Source organism: Colletotrichum aenigma (genome assembly GCF_013390185.1).
Source record: "Colletotrichum aenigma strain Cg56 chromosome Unknown KSG_Cg56_contig02, whole genome shotgun sequence".
NCBI classification, from domain to species: Eukaryota; Fungi; Ascomycota; class Sordariomycetes; order Glomerellales; family Glomerellaceae; genus Colletotrichum; species Colletotrichum aenigma.
Window position 1 is genome coordinate 2,408,719 of NW_023500908.1, and position 22,828 is coordinate 2,431,546.

The window sequence follows — 22,828 nt, forward strand, 5'->3', positions numbered from 1 at the left end:
GCGCATTGTAGACAACCTGGTTGCTGCTGCCGCTGCTGCTGCTGCTGCAAGGCCGTGGAGATGCTTCTGGCAGTGTTAGGTTTCTCAGCCATTCATCGGATCACCCCAAGTTGATTCCACGGCACAGCGCTTCCAATTCTCAAGTTTTTCGCGCCCAGAACCCCGGCCAAAACCCGTTGTCTTCGCTAGGCGTCGGTGGCGCACCAAAGACACCTCTCTTACACCCAAGAGCCCCCCCGGCTGTGATGGTCAAAACGTGTTTCAACCACGCACCGTCAGCCTCCTCACCCCTTCACCCACGTCCATCCGGGCAGCCACCCCTGCCCCGATACAACATCTCACACCCAAATGGCCCAGCCCATGTCGCCTCTCTCGACGCATCAACCACCACACATCCCACCCCCCCTGTCGACTCTGATGTCGACGCCTGGCCGATTTTTTTTCAGATGCAACGACACCCGCCCGAGCAGGGGTCTGAGGTTTCTGGCATCTCTCTCTCTCGCAAAAGCGCAGACACCATACAACTCTTGGGACGATCCCGAAGGGTCGCCTTTAAAACCATGCCGTTCCCTCTCACCCCCTCTGCTTCCAGTTTCCCGTTCCTGGAGCAGTCATCAAAAAAGAGTTTCTTTCATTCGGATTTTATTTTCCTTTTTTATTTTTTCTTCAACCGCGTTTAATTCCAACCGTCTTCTTCCACCGAGGCTAGTCCTACCAACAGCGCAAGTCGCTTTTTCACAACAAACCATTCGATTCTAGTAGTCACTCTCTCGACAAATACTCTTCGACTTCATCCTTTTTTACCGGTTTCGTCAAACGAACTCGATTCAAGATGCATATGTCCGCTATTGTTGTTTCGGCTCTGGCCGCTGTTGCTCAGGGTAGGTTTTCGGCAGATGCTGGAACAGGAAACGAGGTCAACAGACTAACACGAAAGTCAGCCGTCGACGTCCAGGTCGTCTCCGTCGCCTCGACCAACAACACCCTCAAGTTCTTCCCCGACAAGATCAACGCCCCCGTCGGCTCCATGGTCCAGTTCCAGTTCCGCGGCGGCAACCACTCCGTTGTCCAGTCCACCTTCGACAACCCGTGCATCCCCATCCAGAACGTCAACACCTCCGCCAAGGGCGTCTACTCCGGATACCAGCCCGTCGCCGCCTCCACCGCCCAGGGCCAGATCCCCGTCTTCACCGTCGAGGTCAAAAGCGCCACCCCCATGTGGCTGTACTGCTCCCAGGGCAAGCACTGCCAGAACGGTATGGTGATGGTCATTAACGAGAAGTAAGTTTTGCCTTTTGCCCTCTTCCTTTCGACTTGTCTTTTCCGCGATTGGCGATGCCGTGGAGAACCCTTTTTGCCGCACGTGGATGCCCCTGGTCCGTCGGTGAGGTGTGACGTGAACCTCGCGTCTCACATCTCAGACGAGACGGAGGGGGTGGCCGAGATGCATGAACCACCGCGCACGGAGACACCACAAAAATAAAGCACGAACAAACTGCTAACAACCTGCCCAGCACCAACGCGAACGCCACTCGCTCCCTGGCAAACTACGCCAAGGCCGCAAAGAACGTTGCCCAGGCCCTGATCCCCGGCCAGTCCGCCGGCGGCGGCTCCGGCTCTGGCAACGGCGGCGGCAGCGCCTCCCCCACCACTGGCGGCGGCAGCGGCTCCGGCTCCGGTTCTGGATCCGGCAGCGGCGCTGGTGCTTCCGCCACCCCCTCGTCCCCTCCCACCGCCGGCGCCGTCTCCCTCAGCGCGCCCGGCACCCTCCTCCTCGCCCTCGGCGCCACCTTCATGTTCATGTAAGGTGTCCAGCTGGCGTGAAAATTCGGCGGGCTATTATTCCCATACAACACAAGCTTGTTATCACAAGCGACACAAGACTTGGAATATCTATGGAAGGGGTGGGTGTAACGGAATGGGCCAGGAGTTGGTCTGGTTACGGTGTACCATTGCGATGATGATCTTAATACCATTCACTTTTTTTTATGTCATGTTGTTTTTATCTATCTTGTCCTGGCAAAAAAGCTTTCTCTTTTTTGCATGAAACCACTGCTCTTCAACAGGGACGGCAGCTGGCGAATGAACTGGTTGAACGCCGAGGGGAGGATGAGAGAGAAAATTCAAAACTAGACGGGGACTATTTCCTGTGTATATAGTTCCGCGCCGAGAGATCGGCGTGACTCTGCATTTCTGCTGCTAGCACATCTAAATCGAGTTTCTTGATTCTGGTAAACCTGTCGTTTGGAGTTCCGTGCAAAAGTCATTGATTGAGAAACACAACATTCTAAAGGAATGCAATTTTCGGAAAACCTCACCTACTAGGCTGATGCGAGCCAGGAAGTAAAAAAGAATTGTGTTCCCGAACTATATGGTCTGTCCCTTTTTGGCGCGCATGACTATCGCTGTGGCGGGCGATGTTCATTGTGCCTGTCCTGCGCTGATTCTCGCTGTTACTCAGCTCGATGGCACTGGCCAGTCTCGTTTTCGGGAACGGTGAGGCTCGGTGATTTCTGCAAATGCTCTGGTCTCAAGTTAACACGACGGGCAACAACATCGTCATGCAAGCAACATATTTCCGGCCAGCCTCGCACGTGTCTAACGGTGTTCAGTGCACCTTCCAATGCACAGAAATAGAAATGTATTCAATGGAAGAAAGCTGAACTACACCGCTTTTGCAACCCGTTACTTCTGCTCCTCCTGCCCCTCCTGCCCGGGAATCTTCCTCTTGACCCGTCCCTTCGCCGCCTGCTCGCACAGCTTCGGCGGCTTCGCCTTCTCCAACCAGCCCTCCTCCCTCTTGACGCGGCCGACCTTGATGTACTTGTCGCTCTTGCTAAAGAAGTCGACCCAGTGCTTGAGCGTCTGCTCGACCATGCGGAGTGCCTCGGCGCGCTCCTCGGCCATCTTCTTCTGCATCTCGTCGTAGCTCCAGTGGCGGTCGACCTCGGGGTCGTCGAGCGGCAGGAACATGTCCTCGACGCCGCGCATGTCCGGGGTGCGGTCCTCGAGGAAGCAGCCGGTGACGAAGCCGCGCGAGGCGTCGTGGCCGGCGAAGACGTTGTAGGAGCCGCCGGGCCCGTAGATGCGCGGGTTCGCGGAGACGTCGAAGATGGTGTGGTTGATGGCGAGGTAGATGGGCAGCTCGGGGTCGGAGCCGTTGTAGGCGAGGAGTTGCTCGGGGGTGAGCTCGATGGGGCCGTTCTGGGACGGGAGTCGCGTTAGTGGTTTGCCGCTGATTGTAGAAATGGCGACAGGGAGAAGGCAGAGGAAAACTCACAAGCTTGGACTTCCAGTAGTCCACCTTCAGATACCACGGCTTGTTCTTGAAGCCCCAGAAGAAGCTCTCGCCGTTGCTGATGAGGTAGCTCAGGGCGCAGGAGGCGAGGGCCAGGAAGCTGATGACGCGCAGGATGTCGAGCCACGGGCTGTACTCCTCCGCGCCGTCGTCGTTGGCCTTCTTGGATTTCTTCTTCTTCTTCGACGGGGCCGCGACGGCGCCCCTCGAGTTCTCGGCCGGGGTGCCCGCGAAGAGGTTGTCGTCGTCTTCTTCGGCGGCCGCTTGCGGCTTGCGCTGCCGTACCTTGTCGTCGGCCATTGTGTGTGCAGAGTGTGTATGTGACTGATGTGCACGTCGGGACACGTGGTTGTGTTGAAGAAGCAAAGATGGGATTCCGGGAGCTCTTCCAATGGGGGGTCTCGCGAGTTTTACGGAAATATATTTTGGAGCTGTCCTGCGCTAAAGATAGGTCACGTCACCCATCGACGACCCCCTGAACCACATAGAGATGTGGCCTGACGGAAGCTGCGGACACTGCATATTTGGAGCAATTGGGGGCCAAGGAGCACGAATTGGGTACGCGGACGGGGGGACGGACTCTACGCTGGTTTGCAAACCGGGCTGCTGTTACTGGTTGATTGGGGCAAGCTGTTCAAATATCGACGTTGATGCCGAGAGCGAGCGAGGATGGCTGCACCGTGGGCGTGGGGACGGCGGACATGGGCCCCAAAAAGTGACTTTTAGACGGCGTGTGATAGGCCGTCGCGGATCCAAGCCATCCGAAGAGACGGCCCTTTGGTGCTTTTGGGGGAGCCCTTGGAGATGGGGAGTCACGAATATAGTGCTTTGTTGCTGTCGACGGCCTCCGGATGCCGTGAGTTAGGTAAGCTTCCAGAAGCTCAAGTTTCGGTCTCACCTAGCCAATATTTCACGACCAACACAATTGCACAAGGAACCCAACTTGCACAACATAATGCAAATGCAACAGGCCTTGAGTCTTTGAGACATTGCACCGGAAGACAGGGCTTCGATGGAGATTTCCCAAAAGAAATGGACTTCATTTACCGCAATGCCCAATCGGCATCTGCTTGCATCATCTCGTGTGCTCCCAATTCTGCGGATTCCAAGCTCAATTCCTCTAGCTGCATGCCTCTTAGCGGGGCAATCGCTGTGTGGGGTCTGCGTCTATTGAGCTTACCACATTAAGCAGCTCACCAACGCGACACTGCAATTTTTTACCCGGGGCTGCACTCCGTGACACTGAAAAAGGGCCCAACGGTGGGGCTTGCTTAGGTCGTTGTTCTTCACGCCCAATCCCTTTCCGGGAATGAAGCCCATTTCGCCCATTTCGCCCATTTCGCTACGGCGTCGAACCTGCTTGGGGCCACCCACTCACACTCCAACCCGCCGCGTCTCCCAGTCAACCCGCCTGCAGCGCCGCTGTAAACACCCGCAACGGCCTTGCTCCCACCCGCAACCGCCATCCTGGGTCGATAAGATCCCTTGAGTGCTACTTTTCTGCTTTTGCCTGGCCTGACCTGCCTTAGATGATACCACCTTCATTAAGCACCTCTCCCAGCTTACCTCGCTCGACGCCATCACCGTCATCATCGCACTTTTGCGACGACTGTGTGACTCTGCCCCTCGCGCCCTGAAACCGCCCCAGGACCAGACTAAAAAAAAGAAAAGGCTTACCTAGCAATTTTCCAAAATCACTCAACCCGCCTTCATCCCGCATGATAGGGGATTTACGTTGGTAGACACCCAGCACGCACCTTTTCCAACATCGCTCCGTCGACACACACGCACACACAAAATACAATACACACACAAGATGGCCGACATCCCCGACGCCCCGGCGTCGCCATCACCGAGCCTCCCGCTCAACCCAATCACCCCAGACCGCGCCAACCAGAAGCGCGATGCCCGCAACCTCTTCCCCTCGCCGCGCGGCAGCGAAGGCCGCGAAAGCTCCGTCCACGAAAAGATTTCCCAGTTCAACTCCCTCGCCAACCAGACCAAGACCCTCGAGCGCAAGACCGCCGACGCCGCCCTTAAGCGCGCCATGCTCGGCCGCGAGGAGGCCGAGGGCGAGGCTCGCCGCTACAAGGACGAGTGCAAGGTCCTGCGCGTTCAACTCGAGAAGGGCAAGGAGAGAGAACAGCGCGTCAGCGAGAGGCTAGAGACCGTCATGGTAAGAAACCCCGCCCGGTGATTCCGAGGTTGGCAGCCCCCGTGTTCTAACATTTGTGATTAGGAGCAATACGGCCGCGCAAAGGAGACGTACGCACACACCAAAGCCGCCTGGGAAAAAGAGATCAAGCTGGCCCGCAAAAAGACATTTAAGAACGAGTCGCAAATCATCAAACTGCAGGAAGAGCTCAAGGCCGCCCGCGAAGGGTGGAGGGCGGCTTCCGACAACATCGACGCCGAGAAGCTGCGCTCCAAGGCGAGAGAAGAAGAAGCCTTCCAGGCCCGCTACCAAATGGTCAGCATGGAGGAGCAGCTAACAGAAGCCCTCGAGAAGATCAAGTTGCTCGAGCAGGAGCGTGATGCCTTCAAGACGCTTGCCAAGGAGGAGGAAGTAGCCCGCATCGCCGCGGAGGGCCGCATCCCGCTGCCCAAGAACGATGCCGCGCAAGACGAGTTCTCATCGCCCAAGAAGAGGCCGCGCTTCTCGCTCTCGACGGTCGACATTGTCTCGTCCGCCGCCACCGAGGAGGAGATTGAGCAGCTGAGCCTCGAGCTTTCCTGGGAGCGCCAGCGCGCTGACCGCGCGTATGAGATGGTTGATTTCATGCAGGCCGAGTGTGAGAACCGCTGCTGCTCCTATGCCAAGGCGCGCAAGAGGCACAGCATGGCATCCCCCAGACAGAGTCTGGCCTCCAACAGACCGAGCATTCTGTCGCCGCGCAGGAGGCTGATGGCCCCTGCTGAGATCGCTGACGCTAGCGACCTGGTCATTCTTCGCGATTCACGAGAGTCGCTGTCAGACCGCAAGCCATCTCTGAAATCCTCTCAGCTGTCGTCCCCCGCCTCGGACGACGTGCCGAAGAAGCCCGAGAGCTTGAAGAGATCAAGAGAAGAGAGGAGAAGCACCATCTTCTGCCCTCGCGAGGGCATCTTCCGCACTGTTTCTCAGGAAGAAGCAGAGGAGGTAGAGGCTCGCAGGGAGAAGGAGGAGCCGCAGCACGAAGACAGTGAGGCTTCCCCCAACGAGCCGCCGACACCCGTTGACGCACCTTTAAGATTCTCCCGCACGCCATCTCTCGACCCCCCCGCCTTCGCGGTCCTCGCGCAAGAGCGCATGTCTCTAGCCTCCCTGCTCAACGCACCCCACGGCGGCGCCGACGGCGAGGTTCACACGGCTCCTCTCCCGTCCATCCCCACCATGCCCGACACCCCAGCGCGCCCCGAATCCCGCGCCTCACGCAGCCCGTCCCCGACGCCCGACAACACCGTCCGCCCACACACCGCCGCCGCCTTCTACACCAAGACCACAACCATCAGCGTGCCCCTCCGCGACGACAAGCCTCGCCCCGTGCCGCGCTACGAGCGCGCCCGCACACCCTCTAGCGAGTCGCATATGTCCTTCGACATCAACAACCCGGCCATGACGCCCACCATGACCCGCGAGGAGGCCCTCGCCCGCATCCGCGAGCGCCGCGGCCGCGCAAAGTCCATCGCGCAGGGCACCGCCACGCCGCGCAAGAAGATGATCGAGGGCGCCGGGGAGCGGCGAGACGTTAGCGCCCCCGCCGGCCAGGCGGTCCCCAAGGCCAAGGCATAGAGTCCCTCGGCGCCTTTCACGGACCCGCGCGGTGGTGGCAGCAGCAACTCGCAACGGGGGCTTAGCACGACGACGCCGACGCGGATCGACGTCGCTCATGCTGATACTGCCCACAACGGGGTCGACGACCAGCGGCCCAGTCCTTTCCAGAGGGCGGCCGAGATGAAGAACCGGATTTGGAGGATTACGCGGGACTCGCTGGGCTGGTCTGCCGGTACATGAAAACATCACACACACATCACACAAATGACAGATACACACACGCGCACACAACACACACGCATGACACGACGGCGTTTTTCCGGTGGGAACGGGGCGGACCCAATGGGAAAGATACCAAAACAGTGGGAAAGGATTCTTGTCTTGTTTTCCACGGCATGGGGCGTTTCTTTCTGCGTGCGAATACCTGGTTTCTGGATAATTATTTTCGCGTTTCTTCTTCACCCTCATAACGGCCGGTCCTCCTTTCTACATTTGCATTGTCGCGGCGTTTTCGGAAAGGCAAAGGAAGGGCTAATCATGAGGAGTTGAGGATTATTGTGTCTGTTACCTTTACACCCCTTTTTAGTATACGTATTATACGGGTTCGCGGTTGTTTTTGTACGATTAAAAGTGTTGTTTGTCCTTTTGCCCCGTTGGATGAGTAGGAAGGGGTGGATAGTACATTTTTTCTCGTTTCGACGCGGTAATTTCAACTTTGCTTTTTATACTGTTTAAACTTACTCGTCGTTTGCATGCTTGATTATACTTGTGTTGAAGATAAGTACGAAAGGTGTAAGAGTAGGTTTAGTATTCTCTCGCGAGGATTTGACCTGTGTTCGAAATGAAAGCGTGACCAGCTGGCTGGTCTGTATGTCTACCTCGTGGACAAACGTCTTATGGAAAGAAATACTTGCTTGACGCCTTGCTGCTGCTGCCCATCTTCTCGTGGACTGAGGCCAACGCTATGCTGGGTTTGTCTCAGAAGCAGCGATTGCGTAAGGGCCGCTCGATATGGTGAGTCCAAGTCGTCGGTGTACAAGTCTCCAGGATAGGAAAGGGGGGCACGCCGATGTTAGTACTTGCCTTGAATTTCTGCCGTAGAACTCAGGATGACAGAAACATGGGGCATTTCACGGCACACGTTAGGTGTGGGTTAGAGCCAAAGCTGATGTGTATCATCTGTACAAACAGCCGTTTGGGTTACCAGATTTATATGAGTGCTAGAAAAGCCCGAGAAGTATAAAATAAAGCCTTACTTTTGTCGTGGATGTTTCCCTTTACAGTCCCGACTTCCTTCCTTCCGTGGTATATGTAAAACATATTGTATCATAACGTCGTTCAGCATAAGTGACTTGTCATCTTCTCCCCTCGCCTCCACTTCCTAGATCTTAGACAACCTCCCGGCTTGTCACACTGATATTATGTAAAGATTTGAGACGCAATTCTTCAGCAAATTAATCACCCGTTCAGGAATCCCCTGGTCGAATTGCGCGCGCTCTCGGAGCTGTAGGCGTCGAGCTTGATGGCTACGAGCACGCACTCGACGCCGCTCTTGCCGTTGCGGGTGCCTTGGATCTTGAGCCGCCACTGACCTGTCCTGACGACCCACTCCTCGGCCGCCAGCGCAGCGTGGCTGCCGCCGGCGGCGTAGCCAGACGAGTCGATGCGTCGGCGTTTCCGCGAGTTCGGAAGGAAGCCGGCGGCAGCGGTGGACGCCGACGGAGACTCGTGCCCGCCGCCTTGACCGGTGCTCGAAGTCGACGAGGCCTGGTCGTCTGCGGGAGCGGGGGTGTCAAAGGTATACGGTTTGCCGTCGAGGGTAATGGAGGTGTCCGGGTCGATGACGACGCGGACGAGGTCTTCACTGAGAGGCGTGTGTCCCGGAGTCGGGGGCTGGCTGCCCGCGCCGCCGGATGCCATGAGCAGACCCAGGGGTTGGGTCGTCGGAGGCAGATTGAGCTTGGTCGCGACGACCTCGAACATGCGGGCGACGCGGGCGCGGGTGTCGCGGAAGAACTCTGCGCGGATGGAGTTTGGCTGAAAGTGCAGGCGGGTGCTCTCGCCGCCGATCTCGAGGACGAGCTCGGCCGCGCGGTCGTCGACGTAGGGGCGGGCGTAGTTGACCCAGCCCGTGAAGTGGTCACCCGAGGATGAGGAGATCGTGGAGGAGGCGTCGGCGGCGACACTGATGCCGCTTTTGAGGATGTCCTCGAGGCGCAGGACGATCTCCTCGCGGCGGCGGGACTGGTTGTAGCTGATGTTGTGGGGGATGAGCTTCTGCTCGAGGCCCTTGAAGTTGAAGTATCTGCAGTCGCGGAGAAGCTCGGCGCGGTGGCTCTCGTTGCGGATGGTGACGGGGTAGCCGCGGAGGAGGTGCAGGATCTCGGCGAAGGTGTCGGCGGAGCGGTTTGCGACGGAGGGGGGCAGGATGGAGGGCGGGCGGAGGAGGCCTTCACGGTCGAGGCCCGGGAAGAGGTCCTCTGGGTTCGAGAAGAAGACGGCAAAGCCGAGGGAGAAGAAGTTGGGGGAGTTGCCCGGGTCTGTGAAGATGTCGCGGGGGATCTGGAACTCGCGGTGGCCGATGGAGATGAAGATTGACTCCTCGTATAGTTGTGATATCAGCTTCGGTACTGGAGGTGATACATGTTAGCAATGCGCCGGCAAGGCCGCTCTTGGAGGGGCAGACCGTACAGCTGTAGAATTGAGCGTCGGCGAAGAGGCGCACAAAGTGCGTGCCGTCTCGTGGCTTGACATGGTAGCCCTGGAGGTGGAGGGAGATGTCGGCAAAGGTCTTTGGGTCGCGATCGATGTATAGGGTGCGGATGGCGCTCGAGAGGTCCTCGCCGGTCTCTTTCGCCTTCTTGACCTGGCAGTAGAAGTACTGGGAGAAGTAGGAAGGAGCTGGAAGATAAGATCAGCACACGTCAGGCAAGTTAATATATACGGTGGTATCGCGGGTGGTCGCGGCACGAGGCCGGTCCTTCCAGCGGATGTCTAGGATCGGCTTCACGTTGGCAGGGAAGGCAGGGATCGTGGACGCACCATCAGACGAAATGGAGGCGCCGGACAGCTTGAACAGCTCGGATCCTATCTGGATGGGGAAGACGCGCTCGTGAGGGAGGAGATTCGGGATCTTGGAGACGGCCTCCTCGTCGCGGGGCGGGGCAGGGCTTCTCGAGGGGCGCTGCTGCGGCTGCGGTTTGCCGTTGGCGGTGTTGGCGACCGACATGTCGGCGGCGAAGGGAGGAGGTGGAGGAGGAGGAGGTTGACGTCGGAGGTCAGGCTGCGGCTGCGGCTGCGGCAGCGGCGGACGCTGGATCGTGGACTGCTGCTGCTTCTGTTGTTGTTGCTGCTGCTGATTTCTTCGCGGAGGAGGAGGCGGGGGAGGTTGGAATTGGGGCCGTTGCTGTTGCTGCTGTTGTTGCTGGGCAGGCTGCGGCGGCGGATGCGACTGCGACTGCGGTTGCGACAGGAGATCGTCCGGCTTGAAGGACCCTGGATTGCGGCAAAAGACGAAAACAGCTTTAGATGTGCGTTCTAATAGACAAGACAAGACAACCAAAAAGGTATTCAGACGCAAAGCTGGCAAGAGGCCTGCTCACCCTGCTGCACCGAGTTGTCGAACCACAGGTCAAAGACATCAGCATCCGACATGGCAATGGTTCTCTGGAAATAATTCTTCTCGATTGAGGCTGGCTGCGATACGGCAATCTACGCGAAAGGTTTTGGCCGCCTGCGATTCGCTCGTTCTGGGAGCTATTCCGACCGGGGTAATGATTATGAGTATCACTGACAAGATATAAACAATTCACTAAGGTAGGTAGTATTGTGTCGTATTCATACTCAGGCCTGTCAGGTAGCAAATGTTGGAATTTGGAGGAGACATCGAACCGAAATGTCCAGAGTAAAAAAAAAAAAAAAAAAAAAAAAATTAAATGTGACCTATTCCAAACGCAATGCAGTCGCCTACAAAGCGCAGAAGCGCGCAAGTAACGCGTTCAGTTGCCATTTGGGTTCTGAATTAGCATTCGGCGCCTCGGCGAAGCTTCGCCAATGATGAGCGAAAGGGCGCGGCAAGCCGCAAGAGCCAATTCAATCAGGTTCCAGTCTCTGGCCAGCCACCCCTCTAAATCGAAATCTAGGCTCACTAGGCCCCCAGGTAGTGAACACTGAAGATACCTCGCGAAAGATATAAGCAATGTGTTGTATCACTTCGGCAGATTCTCTATGGAACAGTACTTGCGTGTCTCGGCCATGTCTCGCTCGGCTTCCCTGCCAATGAAACAAAACGTTTTTGGGGGCCGTTATTCCCGGCGAATACGCGCTAGCCAAGGCAACCTAACCGACCATCGTGCCTTCCTGGGTAAGTTCCTTCGGGGCTCCCGTAGCGCTAACCTCGTTCCTGCCTGCCCGGCTCCGTGGTGGCAGGCAGGAAGGAAGGAACGCAGGGCAGGGCGGGTATGTACCTGCTGTACAGACACAGAGTGGTAATTAGGTAGCTGCCTTGCTACCTAGGCAGTACGAGGTGAGGTGGTAGTGAGTGCTCTGAGGTGAATGGAAGGCAAGCGCTACTCCGCGGGTCGCGCCTTCCTTCCACCCAACTCTATCTCACTTTACCTATCCGTTCCTGCCTTACCTGGAAGGGAAAGCCAATCGTTGCTTCCTACGCCAGATCATCCTTCTTGTCTCAACCCTCGTCCCTCGCTTCACCTCTCGCCTGGACGGGACACTCGACATCATCTCGCCCGCCCCTCGCTCGACCCGTCTGCAGACTGCAAGTGATGTTGCATTTAGGTATTGTGCAACGCGACAGGACATGCCCCGGCTCAGTCGCCCGGACAAGGTTGCTTCCATTGGACGATTTGACGCGGCCGCAACACTAATCATCATCCAGTGTCATTTGTCAATCATCAGTCGGCGGCGGCACTGACAAGCAAGTACTTACACTTTCGCATCAAGACACGAACAAGAGCAAGACACCGGCTCCCGTCTGCCTTGACACCATGTCTCTCGCCGATGTAACGAAGAACGAACATTGCCAGAACGGGTTTGCCGCTTATACTCTCGCATGTCATGCTGTCACGAGGAATGGTGGAGAAGGCGAACCACTCTGAAGATGCTACCAGCCTGAGCCACGCACTTACACACACCTGTGCACCTCGGACACCTCCAGCCTCTATTGGAAGAGACCGCCTCCATCCTTCCTGCAAGGGACCGCGTCAGGCACCCGGCTCGTTAGTCAGGCCGCGGCTCACTTCCTGAACCCGCCATGGAATGATGGCGAGACATGGTGAACTGACACTTGCAGAAACAACGGGCGTTGGAAAGACAAAGGCCCAACTGTCCATTCTCCCGATCCAGAATCAGGATGCTTCCCACACCCGCCCAACGTACCATCAACGGAGCCATCCACGAAGCCTGGGGAAAGCCCCGATGGAGGGAGGGAGGGTTGATCGTTTGCCTTCATGGCAATCACTTTCGACGATACCCATACTCAAACATCACCATCCAGCATCACCCTCGAGAACCGCTTTTTGAATCAGAGATTTGCTTTCCGTCCCTAAAATGCTCCTACCCCAAAGGCAAACAAGCCTTTGAGGTATGCGGTCCAGCTGGCAAGTCGTCCGTCATCCGATGTATCACTTCGCCATCCAAGTCGTCAATCCCAAGACCGTGACGACCAAAGCAGACGCCGTCCACTCACCGTCCACCGACGCAAGCAAGGACTCCCCAAATCTCGGCAAGTCTGAGCCGAAACTGACAACCATCGTGATGCCATCAAGCTTCGCCTCAAAAAGCCTCGACGACGCGGATGCAAACCCTACTGTCATGCAAGGCCGCCCATTTCCACCGACGAACTGCTGCCCTGTCCTGGGCTCGAAGGATCGCCCCAACCTCAAAAGCCGCGTTCCAGTGTCTTACCGCCTGCGCACGCGATCTGTTCGCCAGTCTGATCAAGTTGATTAAGGTTCATCATTGCCGACATATGCTTCTTCTTGCATCAACATGAACTCCTCGCGGGAAACACACGGAAAGGGGGATGGCTCGTCGTTCTTTGACGTCGACTGAACTTACTGACGCCGCGCCGCGCCCTCGAGGGTCTGCTGCCGCACGCCACTAACATTGACAATAACCTCTGCAATCAATCGAGCAGCCCACTTGTCGTTCAGTCCGCGTCGTTCCGTCGCACCAAGTTTGACGCCACCCACTTGTTGTACAGCAGCCGCATTTCCCACCATCACCATTCATTAACTAAGAAAACCAAAAAAAAAAAAAAAAAAAAAAAAAACCTTGTCGGCCGAGTAGCGGAGGATTCCCGCTATTTGCAGTCGACCCAGAGACGCAATGCGTTCACTCTCAAAAATGCTCATTGGCCCCAGGCAGCAATATGGAATTACCGTGACCCGCACGTTGCTTTTCCAGGTAACCCGAATGTACTTCTTTACATACAATACGAACGCGATGCCGGAACCGAAGTCAAGGCACGTCCAGCCTCCCAAGGTTCAATGTTTGAATTTCGTCCCCAGTCTCGGGGGCGTCAGTGCACCTGGTTGCGCACTCCAGGCTTAGCTTCCGAGTCTCTTCCTAGCAGCACCTCCGGCAACTACAGAGTACACTAGGTGGTAGGAAACCCCCTCAAGGAGAAATGCTCGGAGCCGACGAGCGAGTTTTCCGCTGCCATATGGGGGCCCAATGGGGCCGTAACACTGAATCTGAGGGGACCGTCGTGGGTACTTTGTACCTACTTTATTACGACCTGATGTCGTGCTGGCCGGTTTCAAGGCCTTACCTCGTGCAGGGCCGGGATATGGATGCCTCATCATCAACGGCGAGCGTCCCTGAAAGTCCGCAAGCCGCTCCACTGGGAATGCTGTCTGCTGGCTTCTGGAAGAGATAACGCCGAAACGCGCCCCAGATGCCGGGACTCCTGGTCTTGGTCGAGGTCCTTGTTCCATCAATCAACTTCTCAGCATTTCATCTTGTGCCCTTGGAAGGACGGAGTACACTACCTACTGCCGCCTACGGTGCCTACGGCGGTACGGTGTGGTGCCCTGTCTGGAATGGCTGGACCGTGTCTTGGAGCCATTGGCCGACTCGGTAGCGACTGGACCACAGGGTCGAGACTCTACCTTTTGATCATCTTGGACGACAATAATTGGTGGTAGCGAGCCAGACACGCGCCGCAGAGTTCGGGAGATCTCGATTGCCAGGCCGGATCGGGCAGTTTTTCTCTCGTGTGGCTTAACAGAGCGTTGCTAATTCACGGAGCCGACCTACCTTATTTCCCACGGGTCAGTCCATAATGAAACCCGTCCCCCAGATCCAGATGTCCATCCCACCAGCGGCCGCTGCGGCGGCAGGTTGAGTGGAATTCCTGGATGCGCCGCTCAGGGCCCTGGCTGCCCTAGGCTCGAGCCGACAGTCATCATGGCTCGTCATGGACACAAACAGGCGAGACCGAGATTGGCATCAAGACTTGCATGCATGCACAGCCTGTTTCGCGGGGCAAATCTGGGCCCCAGGAAGGCAGCACGAGACTGGACGGCGCGATTGTCGAGGGAAAGGTCTCACACAATTTTCCAGCCGACAAAAAGCAGGAATGGGTGTGTATCATGGATTGATCGTCACCCAGTATGGGATGAGTGATGGCACATGCCGTCCCAAAGCGTGGAATCAGTCGCGTGTGCCCTTGGCCTTGTTCCCGCGCGACCTGCGACAGTCACACGCCCGCATGTTCTATCTCTGTCCTGCGGTCCAAGGACAGGCGACGCCCGTCGTTGTTTCTCGTTCAAGCGAAGAATTCGAGCAAGCAACTTGGAGGTGACGGGCTATGGATGTAGTGAAGTCCCAGGACCATCAAAGTTTCCCATGGCCCCCCACATGGGCACCAGCAACTGGATCCGAACGATGAATCTGTCTGGTACACGCATGTCCCGTTATAGACACGCTATGGGGGTTGAAATTGCCGACGAAGAAGAAGGGGACAATGGGGACTGGGGCCCTGGGGGTTGGGGGACGACTGGCGATCGACGACGGGCTGATGAAAGAAAAGATGGACGTGGGAAGCTCGGCTTGGCGGCGGTTGAAGGAACAGACTGAGGCGCCAGACTCTCCCACCCAGAGCCCCATCGGAAACACCACCTAGCGATAGGTAACAGCATGAGCACCGGTCAGCACCAACTACACGGGCATCACCACCGGGCGCGGGATGGCATGGCACAGGGCCTAAGCCTGAGGCGCTCGCAATGTTTCCAGGGAAGGGTTTAGCTGTAGAACGTGCGGAGCGGCGAGGCGGCGACTAGTCACCCACGTCGCGCACATTGAGTTGCTTAGGTGAGGATCATGTCACAGTCCGAGATGCGTCGCGTCAAGGTTGGACCTGTCAGTGAGATACCCTCAGACGGGGTGGGAAGTGGAGGGAAGGGGGGAGAGGAAGGGTACGGGGATGCGGTTGACTTCGGACTCGACTCCGGCATGGCCTGAAGAGTTCAGCGCAAGGTAGGCCGGAGCAGCCAGCATGTACAGCCGGCACCCACCACCACCCCCAAGAAGACCACCACCACCACCACCAGCAAGACGCAGCACCACTAATCATTGCTGTTGGAGCACACGCACACAAGCCCAGTCAAATCATTTGGCTTTCTATTCAGCGAATGGTGGTTTGCAGCAACCGGGAACGCTGGTACGCAGGGCCACACCGCATGAAGAATTCCCAGATGCAGTAACGCGGGTGCTATTCACAGAGTGGTGGCCGCAAGTCGCCGACCTCGTGCGTCCCGCCGGCTGAAAGTTGGCACATTTGTACGAATACTGATGCATACATGGGCGTCGCTGGCTGGCTCGTCAAAGCGTTTGACACGCCTGCCCTGCTGGACCTGAATGTCGATGGCGATCTTCAAGTGTTGGTGGGTTGTTGGTACACACTACCATCGTACAGCCATGCCGCCACGGTCCTGAGCTTCTGATATCTGTTGGTATCTACAGGAACCATGCAGGGCTTGCACCGGAAAACCGAGAATCAGGACATACCTCGGACATGCACGTACGTGTTCTGACATTGCCAGGCTCATCATCATTTATCCGTCTGGTCTCGGTGGGATTGACTGGACATCCAGATCTCGCTGGTGGGAGATTTTCACCAGCAGGCCCATCAGCAGTATCCACCCAGTCCACTTCATCTTGGGCGTCCCGTCGACCCGTCAACCTCAACCCCCAAACCCTGAGTCCGACTCTTGCTCTTCCAAGTTCCTCACCAGGCTAGTGCAGCTCCTCCTCATCGTCGACGGGTAAATCTCAACTCACGACACAACCTTCGGACGGCGGGGACAGAACGATGCTTCGGTGGATCGGACGTTCCAGGGAGGTTCCAGGCTGTGCAGTGCAGTCAAGACCGCTTGGTGACACCCACTGTGCCCCGGGAAGTGTGGATTCCCAGCGGTTTTCAGGGTGTCTGGATGCCTTTTTTTACCTCGACATCACGTGTATTTTTGGAGTCTCTGGCCGGGAACGCTTGGAGCCGTTCGCAAGACACGCGACCTGATTACTAGGGGTACATCCGATGTTGGTGCATTTGGCAGAGCGCCGCGAGTACCGTGATCACCAGGCCCCCGGCCGTCTAAATCCATGACTTTTCTATGCGGTCAGGAGTCCCGTACGAGGTGCGGATATCATGGAGTCTTGGAAACATATGCTTCCATGCCTTCCATCCGCTCTTACACGACAGACTGCAAATACTGTACGACCCTTGATTTTTCGATACGATTTCCGCTTGTGCTAGATAAAAATAAAGTACGTACCGAAGCTGCCGACATGAAAAATCTGACCGATCTTGTTGGGTGGCCTTGACACTCAGTTGCTGGCACCCGTCTCCTTCATCTCAGCTTTACAGCCCAGTACCCGGTACACGCGCATATCACCAATGCTAATAGGAAAGTGTTGTGCTCGGTACCTTACGTACGTATGCGCACCGCACCACCGAGCACATACAACCAACTGCGACGACCTTTCAAAGCAGAGGAGGAGGCTTGACCTCCTGGAATTACACGCCGAGGACAACCATCACAACAGCCACAAGGCAGCAACAATACCCGCATCGTCGACTGAAGAAAGAGGTTTTCCCGATCCCCACCCGAGCGCTAAGCGAAGCTTCAAGGGATGTCGGTCGCTGACGGTCGGCTCGAGGAAAGGAAGCATCCCGGGTTCCGACGTGCATGACATGGCTGGCTGCAAGTACACACACACATTGAAGAGACGAGAGGACAGAACAGGACGAGACAGGCTATCCGTACCGGGGCACGTAGCGGCGGCGGCAGAAGCAGCAGCCAGCAACAGCAAGCAGAAGCAGAAGCAGAACACCCTGGGATGCATGGCCGCCGCTACGCAGTAGCAAATCATACTGCAATACCTTAGCTACAACGCAGAAGACGCTAAAACCAAGACACCTTAGTTAAGATGCAGAGGTACCTTGCTATGCAGCGACTTCCTGGCAGGCCTGGCCAGTGACAAGGGTACCTGGTACGCCGATCCCTCATCCAGCTTCGTTCCAGGCCCTGTGGTGGCCCTGTGCTGCCCCTCAGCCGGTGTCTCTACGGTGCAGAGACTAAGACTCTGCGCCAGTAAAGGTCGACAGAGGTCGTTTGGCGTCGAGGTCCGCCGGCGTTTTTCTGCTCGTTCACACCTTTTTTCTGCCCGTTCTCTGCAAATGCAGTACCAGGAGCCCACTTGCTGGGACGGAGGTGCCTCTCAGCTGCATCCCGTGGTGTGTCTACAGCAGCTAGGCTACGGATTGGCTGCACGGATATGTAGGCCGCAGATACGGTAATTATATACCTACGTGGCCTGTACCTGGCAGCATCGATCGTGCCTTTGCTTCATCTTCATCAGACCTTCATCAGACAGGCAGCAGCGTGCCGACTTCGTCTCGACAAGACGCAAGTAATCCGCTGTCAGCCGGCCTGCCTTTCCAGCATAAACGACGGACAGCAGACGACAGGCTTCAGAAGAGGAGGAGGGTTTTGGTCTTACGGATACAAGAATCGTTCTTTGAAGGAGGATATCAGTACCCTACTTACCTCACCCCGGCATAGACCAGGTCTCTACGTACCCTCCCTCTCACCTCCAATCTGAAGTGGCCTGGAACAACCGCCGAGAAGGGGGGGTGGATCACTAAATCATCACTAACCACACCACCTCGACCTTCTTTTCCCTGGGCCTACCTTACCTCAACCTTCCAAACTTCCCGTCCCGTCCACTGCGAACCAGCCCAGCCCAGGCCAGGCCTGACCAGGGCACCGTGTCCCTGCACATTCGACACTTTTCTCCATCTCTCCTCGGCCATCCTGAGCATATCACGCCGCTCTCGAGACTCAACCCCGGCTTCCGACCTTTGTGTGTGTGAGAGAGAGCAGAGTGAGAGCGAGAGAAAGGAAGACAGAGAACACACGCTTCACACACATATCCATCGCACATTCATGGCAAGCCAGAGCAAGGCGCACCATCGTCCCTCATCTCTCATCCTGGTCAACACGCACAGCACCACCACGACCACCACGCCTCAACAAAGCTCACGCACCACCAACGCGAGGGATCTAGGAGGCAAAATCAAAACCAACAAGTAGGAGCTATCCAGGCCGTTATTACCTTATTCCACGGAATACCTCCCAGGTATCCACGTCCGACACATTTCAGAAAGAAGGGCCTTGCCTTGCCGTCCATGCCTTACCTTGCTGCCATAGACGAAGCAAGAGCAAGCACACTCACTGGACTGGTCTTGACTGGACCACACGGCACGGCACCGCCGCACCATACCCCAAAGCCCCGAGGAAGCTTGGATCATTGCAACTAGCAATTTTGGTCTCTCTTTTTTTCCTTCCCTAATCCAATTTTCCTTTCTCCTCTCCTCCACTTCCTTCTTCACCTGCTACCTCCATCACATCCGGAGCTTTCGTCTGCTTCACTGACGACAAATCTCGGACTCGTCGTTCAAACCCCAGTAGACACTGGTCAGTTACGAAGGAACAAAAGACACGCGGAGAGAGAGAGAGAGAGACGGCCACCCGTTTCCCGTCCTATCGGTTACACACCGTACACCTCAACTACTAAGCTGGCAAGCAAGCGAACAAGCAAGCTCGACCAACAACACGCCTCCAGCAGCAACTCCTCTCCGTTGACCCGTCGCTCGTTCTCTCGCTTGCGCCCACGCCACACACCCCCCTTCAGTTCTCACCCGCGCAGTCACAGCATGTATGGTCTGCGAATGACTCGACACCAGTCAGAGTCAAGGACAAGCAACACACTCCGGATCCGAGGCGACCCCAGACGCGCCCGGGACCTTCGATGAGAACAAGGTTGACCACTGCGCCAATCTAGAGCTGTAGCTGTTGTTGCTGTTATTGCTGCTGCTGCTACTCCTGACAAGCAATCTACCCACAACCAGCTCGCGCCGATTCAAACAACTCCGAGCCGACGGGCTTTCTTGAGCTTCAAATATCGAAGCCAGCCACTGCTGCCGCCGCTGCATTGCTGTGGTGTGCCGTTTTGTGTGCTGCGCTGCGCTACCGCCAGAATCCTCCTACACCGGTGCCGAACGGAGATTTTTTCTGGGACTATTGTAACGAACGGCTCAGATGGCCGCCGCAACCTCGTCTGCCCCGGAACTGGGCGCGACCACAACCACGACGACGCTGCATTCTAATCCGAACCTCACTGCGGTTGCTTCACCAATGGGCCCGATGCACTCCGCACCTCCTCCGTACGAGACATCTCCTTCTCAACCCGCTCATCAGACGCTCGGCGGCGGCGGCGTTCCTGGTTCTGCACCTACGCCTGTGCCTGCATCGGGCCTTTTACCTGCGGGCGGCCCATCAGCAGCCTCGGCGGCGGCAACGGCGTCGGCATCGCGCAGTGTCAAAAGGCCGCGACCCGTCAAGTCGTGCACCGAATGCCGTAAGAGAAAGCTGCGATGTGACCGAAATCTTCCTTGCTCCCAATGCCAGAAGTCACACCGCAACTGCAAGTATGCTGCCGAACAGGACTCGTCCATGTTGTCCGACGGCTCCGATGCCGAGGTTGGTGACATCCAACGCCCGCCAAAAAGGAACTGTCTTCCCACCGGGGCGCCCTCCTCAGGACCGCACCCGGCGGAATCGTCATCTTTCGCTCCTCAACGCAATGGAGAGGGAACCGGACACTCTGCACTGGAGGAGCTCACCTCGCGACTGGACCGCTTGGAGAAGCAGTTCATGATCAAGAGCCCGGCAGGCACCGAGTTCAGCGGAGCTGGCCAGCGTTTGCCGCTGTCTCCAGAGACAATACGAGGACTGACGGTTAAGAGAGGCGCTCTGAGAACGCGCTTTTTTGGTCAGAATAGCGTACGTGTCTTGCTGAACCTGGTAATTACATCCCCTAACCCGGCATTCCCCTAGATCGTGCCCCTAACCGATCCCTCCCAGTTCGACGAAGCCAAGGATTTCATGGCAAACCAGTCCAAAATCGACGGTATTCGAGACATCATGTATGGCTTGCAGGTGCTTCACAAGAGGATCCAAGAAGAGTACCGAAAGTCTCTGTCGCCGATATCCGTTTTTGCCGACTCGGTAGTGCCTGTCATGAAGCGCATGCAGGATATTCTGCCCAAGAAGGCCATCTGCGACAGACTGCTGACGTCTTACATCGACACCTCCGAGACCATTTACCGAATGATCCACGTACCCACCTTTAAGGAGCAACATGAGCTATTCTGGGAAGGCAAATTGCCGGGGGATGCTTTTCTCCCCCAGCTTCTGACGGTCTTGTCCATCGGTTCAAGATTTGAGACGAAATCAAAAGGGCTTGGCCACGAGCGCGTTGAGGGCGTACACATTCCGACGGCATGTGCGCTTGTCAGGTCATGGCTGGACGGTTTGAAGGGCAAGCAGCTGGTTGACTTGACTACTTTGCAGACGGAGATTCTACTGGTTCACGCGCAGAGAATGACAACACCGCGACCGCAGGATTCTTGGGCACAATTGGGATACATCGTCCGGATGGCTATGACGATGGGCTTGCACCGAGACCCGTCGGAATTTGAACCGAGAGTACCGGTGTTTTTCGGCGAGCTGAGGAGGAGGCTGTGGTTCACGATTCTCGACATGGACCTGCACCTGTCGCTGGCGTGCAACCTCTCGTGTCTCGTTCGCGACGGAGACTTTACCTGCCGACCACCACGAAACCTAGATGACAAGGACCTGTTCTTCGAGATGAAAGAGCTGCCGCCCAGCAAGCCAATCGATCAGCTCACCGATAATCAGATGCAGGTATATGCTGCCATGACTCTTGGGGTACGAATGCAGGTTGCGCACTTGATCAACCGCGTTGATTCGATCAGGGACTACAGCGAGGTTCTCGAGGTTGGAACGAAACTGGACAGATTCTTGGAGGACATTAACTACTTGTTCCCGCGCCACGGCATTTTGAACGAGGTTGAAAAGAGCAAGCAGTGGCGATCCAGGGTCATACTCGACATGCACGTGCGACGGCCCCTGTTGGCACTCTACCGCCCCTTCGCCCTAGGATTGCCAGACGCGCCGTCGCAGATTTCTAGGGCATATCTACGGTCATCCATGGTCATTATGCGATACCTCGACGAACTCGACCCCCTGCTCACCCACTTCCAAGACATCAGCGACATGTACCATATGGTTTTGAAGAAGGATATCTTGCAGGCAGCTTTCAGTGTGTGCTTTTACATCAAAGCAGCGATAGAGTCGCACGCCAATGGCAACACTCTGGGGATCTCATCGACCGTGGCCATGTCTCCCGATCCGATGGACGACGGTGTCGCGTTCAGCACCGAGACTTTTGCGCTTTGGTCCCCGTCGCGCTTGATTAAGACTGTCGAGAAGACGCTCAACTTACTCGTTCGCAACGTTGGCGGCAACGACGTCAAGGACATTGTTGCACTTTCCGTTGTTCTATCATCGGTGCAATACACGAACCAGGAGCAAAAACTGCAGGACATTCGACGCAGTCTCCAAAGCGTTCTGGACGCTTGCAAGACAGCCACCAACACCAATCCCGAGAAGATGTCCCTGCCAGTTACGACGCCAGCCGATCCAATGGACCCCTACATGCAGACGAGAGCGCCATTCATGTTCCATGCGAATGCGTCGACGGCTGCGGTAAGTGACTATGGCGGCTGGCAGCTGTGGGAAGGCTGGGACTGGGCTGATTCGTGGTCGGCAGACTCCGGATGATTATGCGGATTGGGACCTGGATTACTGGAACCCAATGATACCGGGACCTTCCTAACAAACATATGCGGGGTTGAGGAGTAGGGATCCGACCCAAAGGGTCGGATAACCCCAACGAATTCCGCGCAATGGAACCCATGGTGTTCTGGAGGGGTTTGGGTCCGCTAGTATGGACGTTACAACCAAGGACGCCGCCATCCTACCGCGGCAGAGAAATCTGGAAGAAATAACGGAATCGTCGCGCCTGTTGCAGGACGGAGTAGCGATGGCCTGCGACGCTGTCTCCATACGATCACCGATCACATGTTCTACTTGACCCGAGCACATCTGCCGATACAGCATCAACATCAGCAGACATAATTCACAACAAGTGTATTTCTGCACTGCGTTGCAAGGAAGGAAAGGGATGCTGGGGAATGGGCGGCCAAGGCCATCCCGGCAGTGGAGAGAGTAAACACGAAAACGCCCCGGCGGGTTGGAAAAAGCATACGAAAGAAACTTGTAAATATTACTATACCGACGATACCAAAGCAGCGGAGGACACCA

At 56.5% G+C, this 22,828-nt stretch overlaps 7 protein-coding genes across 7 annotated transcripts; 5 read left to right on the forward strand and 2 right to left on the reverse strand.

Moving 5' to 3' along the window:
* Positions 1-832: 832 nt before the first annotated feature.
* On the forward strand, positions 833-1,806 carry CGCA056_v002706 (Extracellular serine-rich protein; the record flags this gene model as incomplete). Its single annotated transcript, XM_037317963.1, has 3 exons — positions 833-881; positions 942-1,281; positions 1,515-1,806. The coding sequence occupies 3 exons, from the start codon at positions 833-835 to the stop codon at positions 1,804-1,806; spliced, it is 681 nt and encodes a 226-aa protein (XP_037183990.1).
* An 879-nt stretch (positions 1,807-2,685) lies between these two features.
* Positions 2,686-3,598, reverse strand: MSBP1 (Membrane steroid-binding protein 1; the record flags this gene model as incomplete). The annotated part of the gene is made up of 2 exons (XM_037317964.1): positions 2,686-3,204; positions 3,281-3,598. The coding sequence occupies 2 exons, from the start codon at positions 3,596-3,598 to the stop codon at positions 2,686-2,688; spliced, it is 837 nt and encodes a 278-aa protein (XP_037183991.1).
* A 1,516-nt stretch (positions 3,599-5,114) lies between these two features.
* On the forward strand, positions 5,115-7,070 carry CGCA056_v002708 (uncharacterized protein; the record flags this gene model as incomplete). The annotated part of the gene is made up of 2 exons (XM_037317965.1): positions 5,115-5,474; positions 5,538-7,070. 2 exons carry the CDS (start codon positions 5,115-5,117, stop codon positions 7,068-7,070), a joined length of 1,893 nt encoding a protein of 630 aa, XP_037183994.1.
* Positions 7,071-8,510: 1,440 nt separating this feature from the next.
* On the reverse strand, positions 8,511-10,706 carry CGCA056_v002709 (Uncharacterized protein; the record flags this gene model as incomplete). Its single annotated transcript, XM_037317966.1, has 4 exons — positions 8,511-9,682; positions 9,744-9,953; positions 10,023-10,547; positions 10,655-10,706. The coding sequence occupies 4 exons, from the start codon at positions 10,704-10,706 to the stop codon at positions 8,511-8,513; spliced, it is 1,959 nt and encodes a 652-aa protein (XP_037183995.1).
* Positions 10,707-11,833: 1,127 nt separating this feature from the next.
* On the forward strand, positions 11,834-12,314 carry CGCA056_v002710 (uncharacterized protein; the record flags this gene model as incomplete). Its single annotated transcript, XM_037317967.1, has 3 exons — positions 11,834-11,895; positions 11,947-12,099; positions 12,137-12,314. The coding sequence occupies 3 exons, from the start codon at positions 11,834-11,836 to the stop codon at positions 12,312-12,314; spliced, it is 393 nt and encodes a 130-aa protein (XP_037183016.1).
* Positions 12,315-16,042: 3,728 nt separating this feature from the next.
* CGCA056_v002711 (uncharacterized protein) lies at positions 16,043-17,439 on the forward strand (the record flags this gene model as incomplete). Its single annotated transcript, XM_037317968.1, has 3 exons — positions 16,043-16,095; positions 16,169-16,339; positions 17,331-17,439. 3 exons carry the CDS (start codon positions 16,043-16,045, stop codon positions 17,437-17,439), a joined length of 333 nt encoding a protein of 110 aa, XP_037184100.1.
* A 2,239-nt stretch (positions 17,440-19,678) lies between these two features.
* lepB-3 (Transcription factor lepE) lies at positions 19,679-22,285 on the forward strand (the record flags this gene model as incomplete). The annotated part of the gene is made up of 2 exons (XM_037317969.1): positions 19,679-20,422; positions 20,477-22,285. 2 exons carry the CDS (start codon positions 19,679-19,681, stop codon positions 22,283-22,285), a joined length of 2,553 nt encoding a protein of 850 aa, XP_037184105.1.
* Between the last annotated feature and the right edge of the window lie 543 nt (positions 22,286-22,828).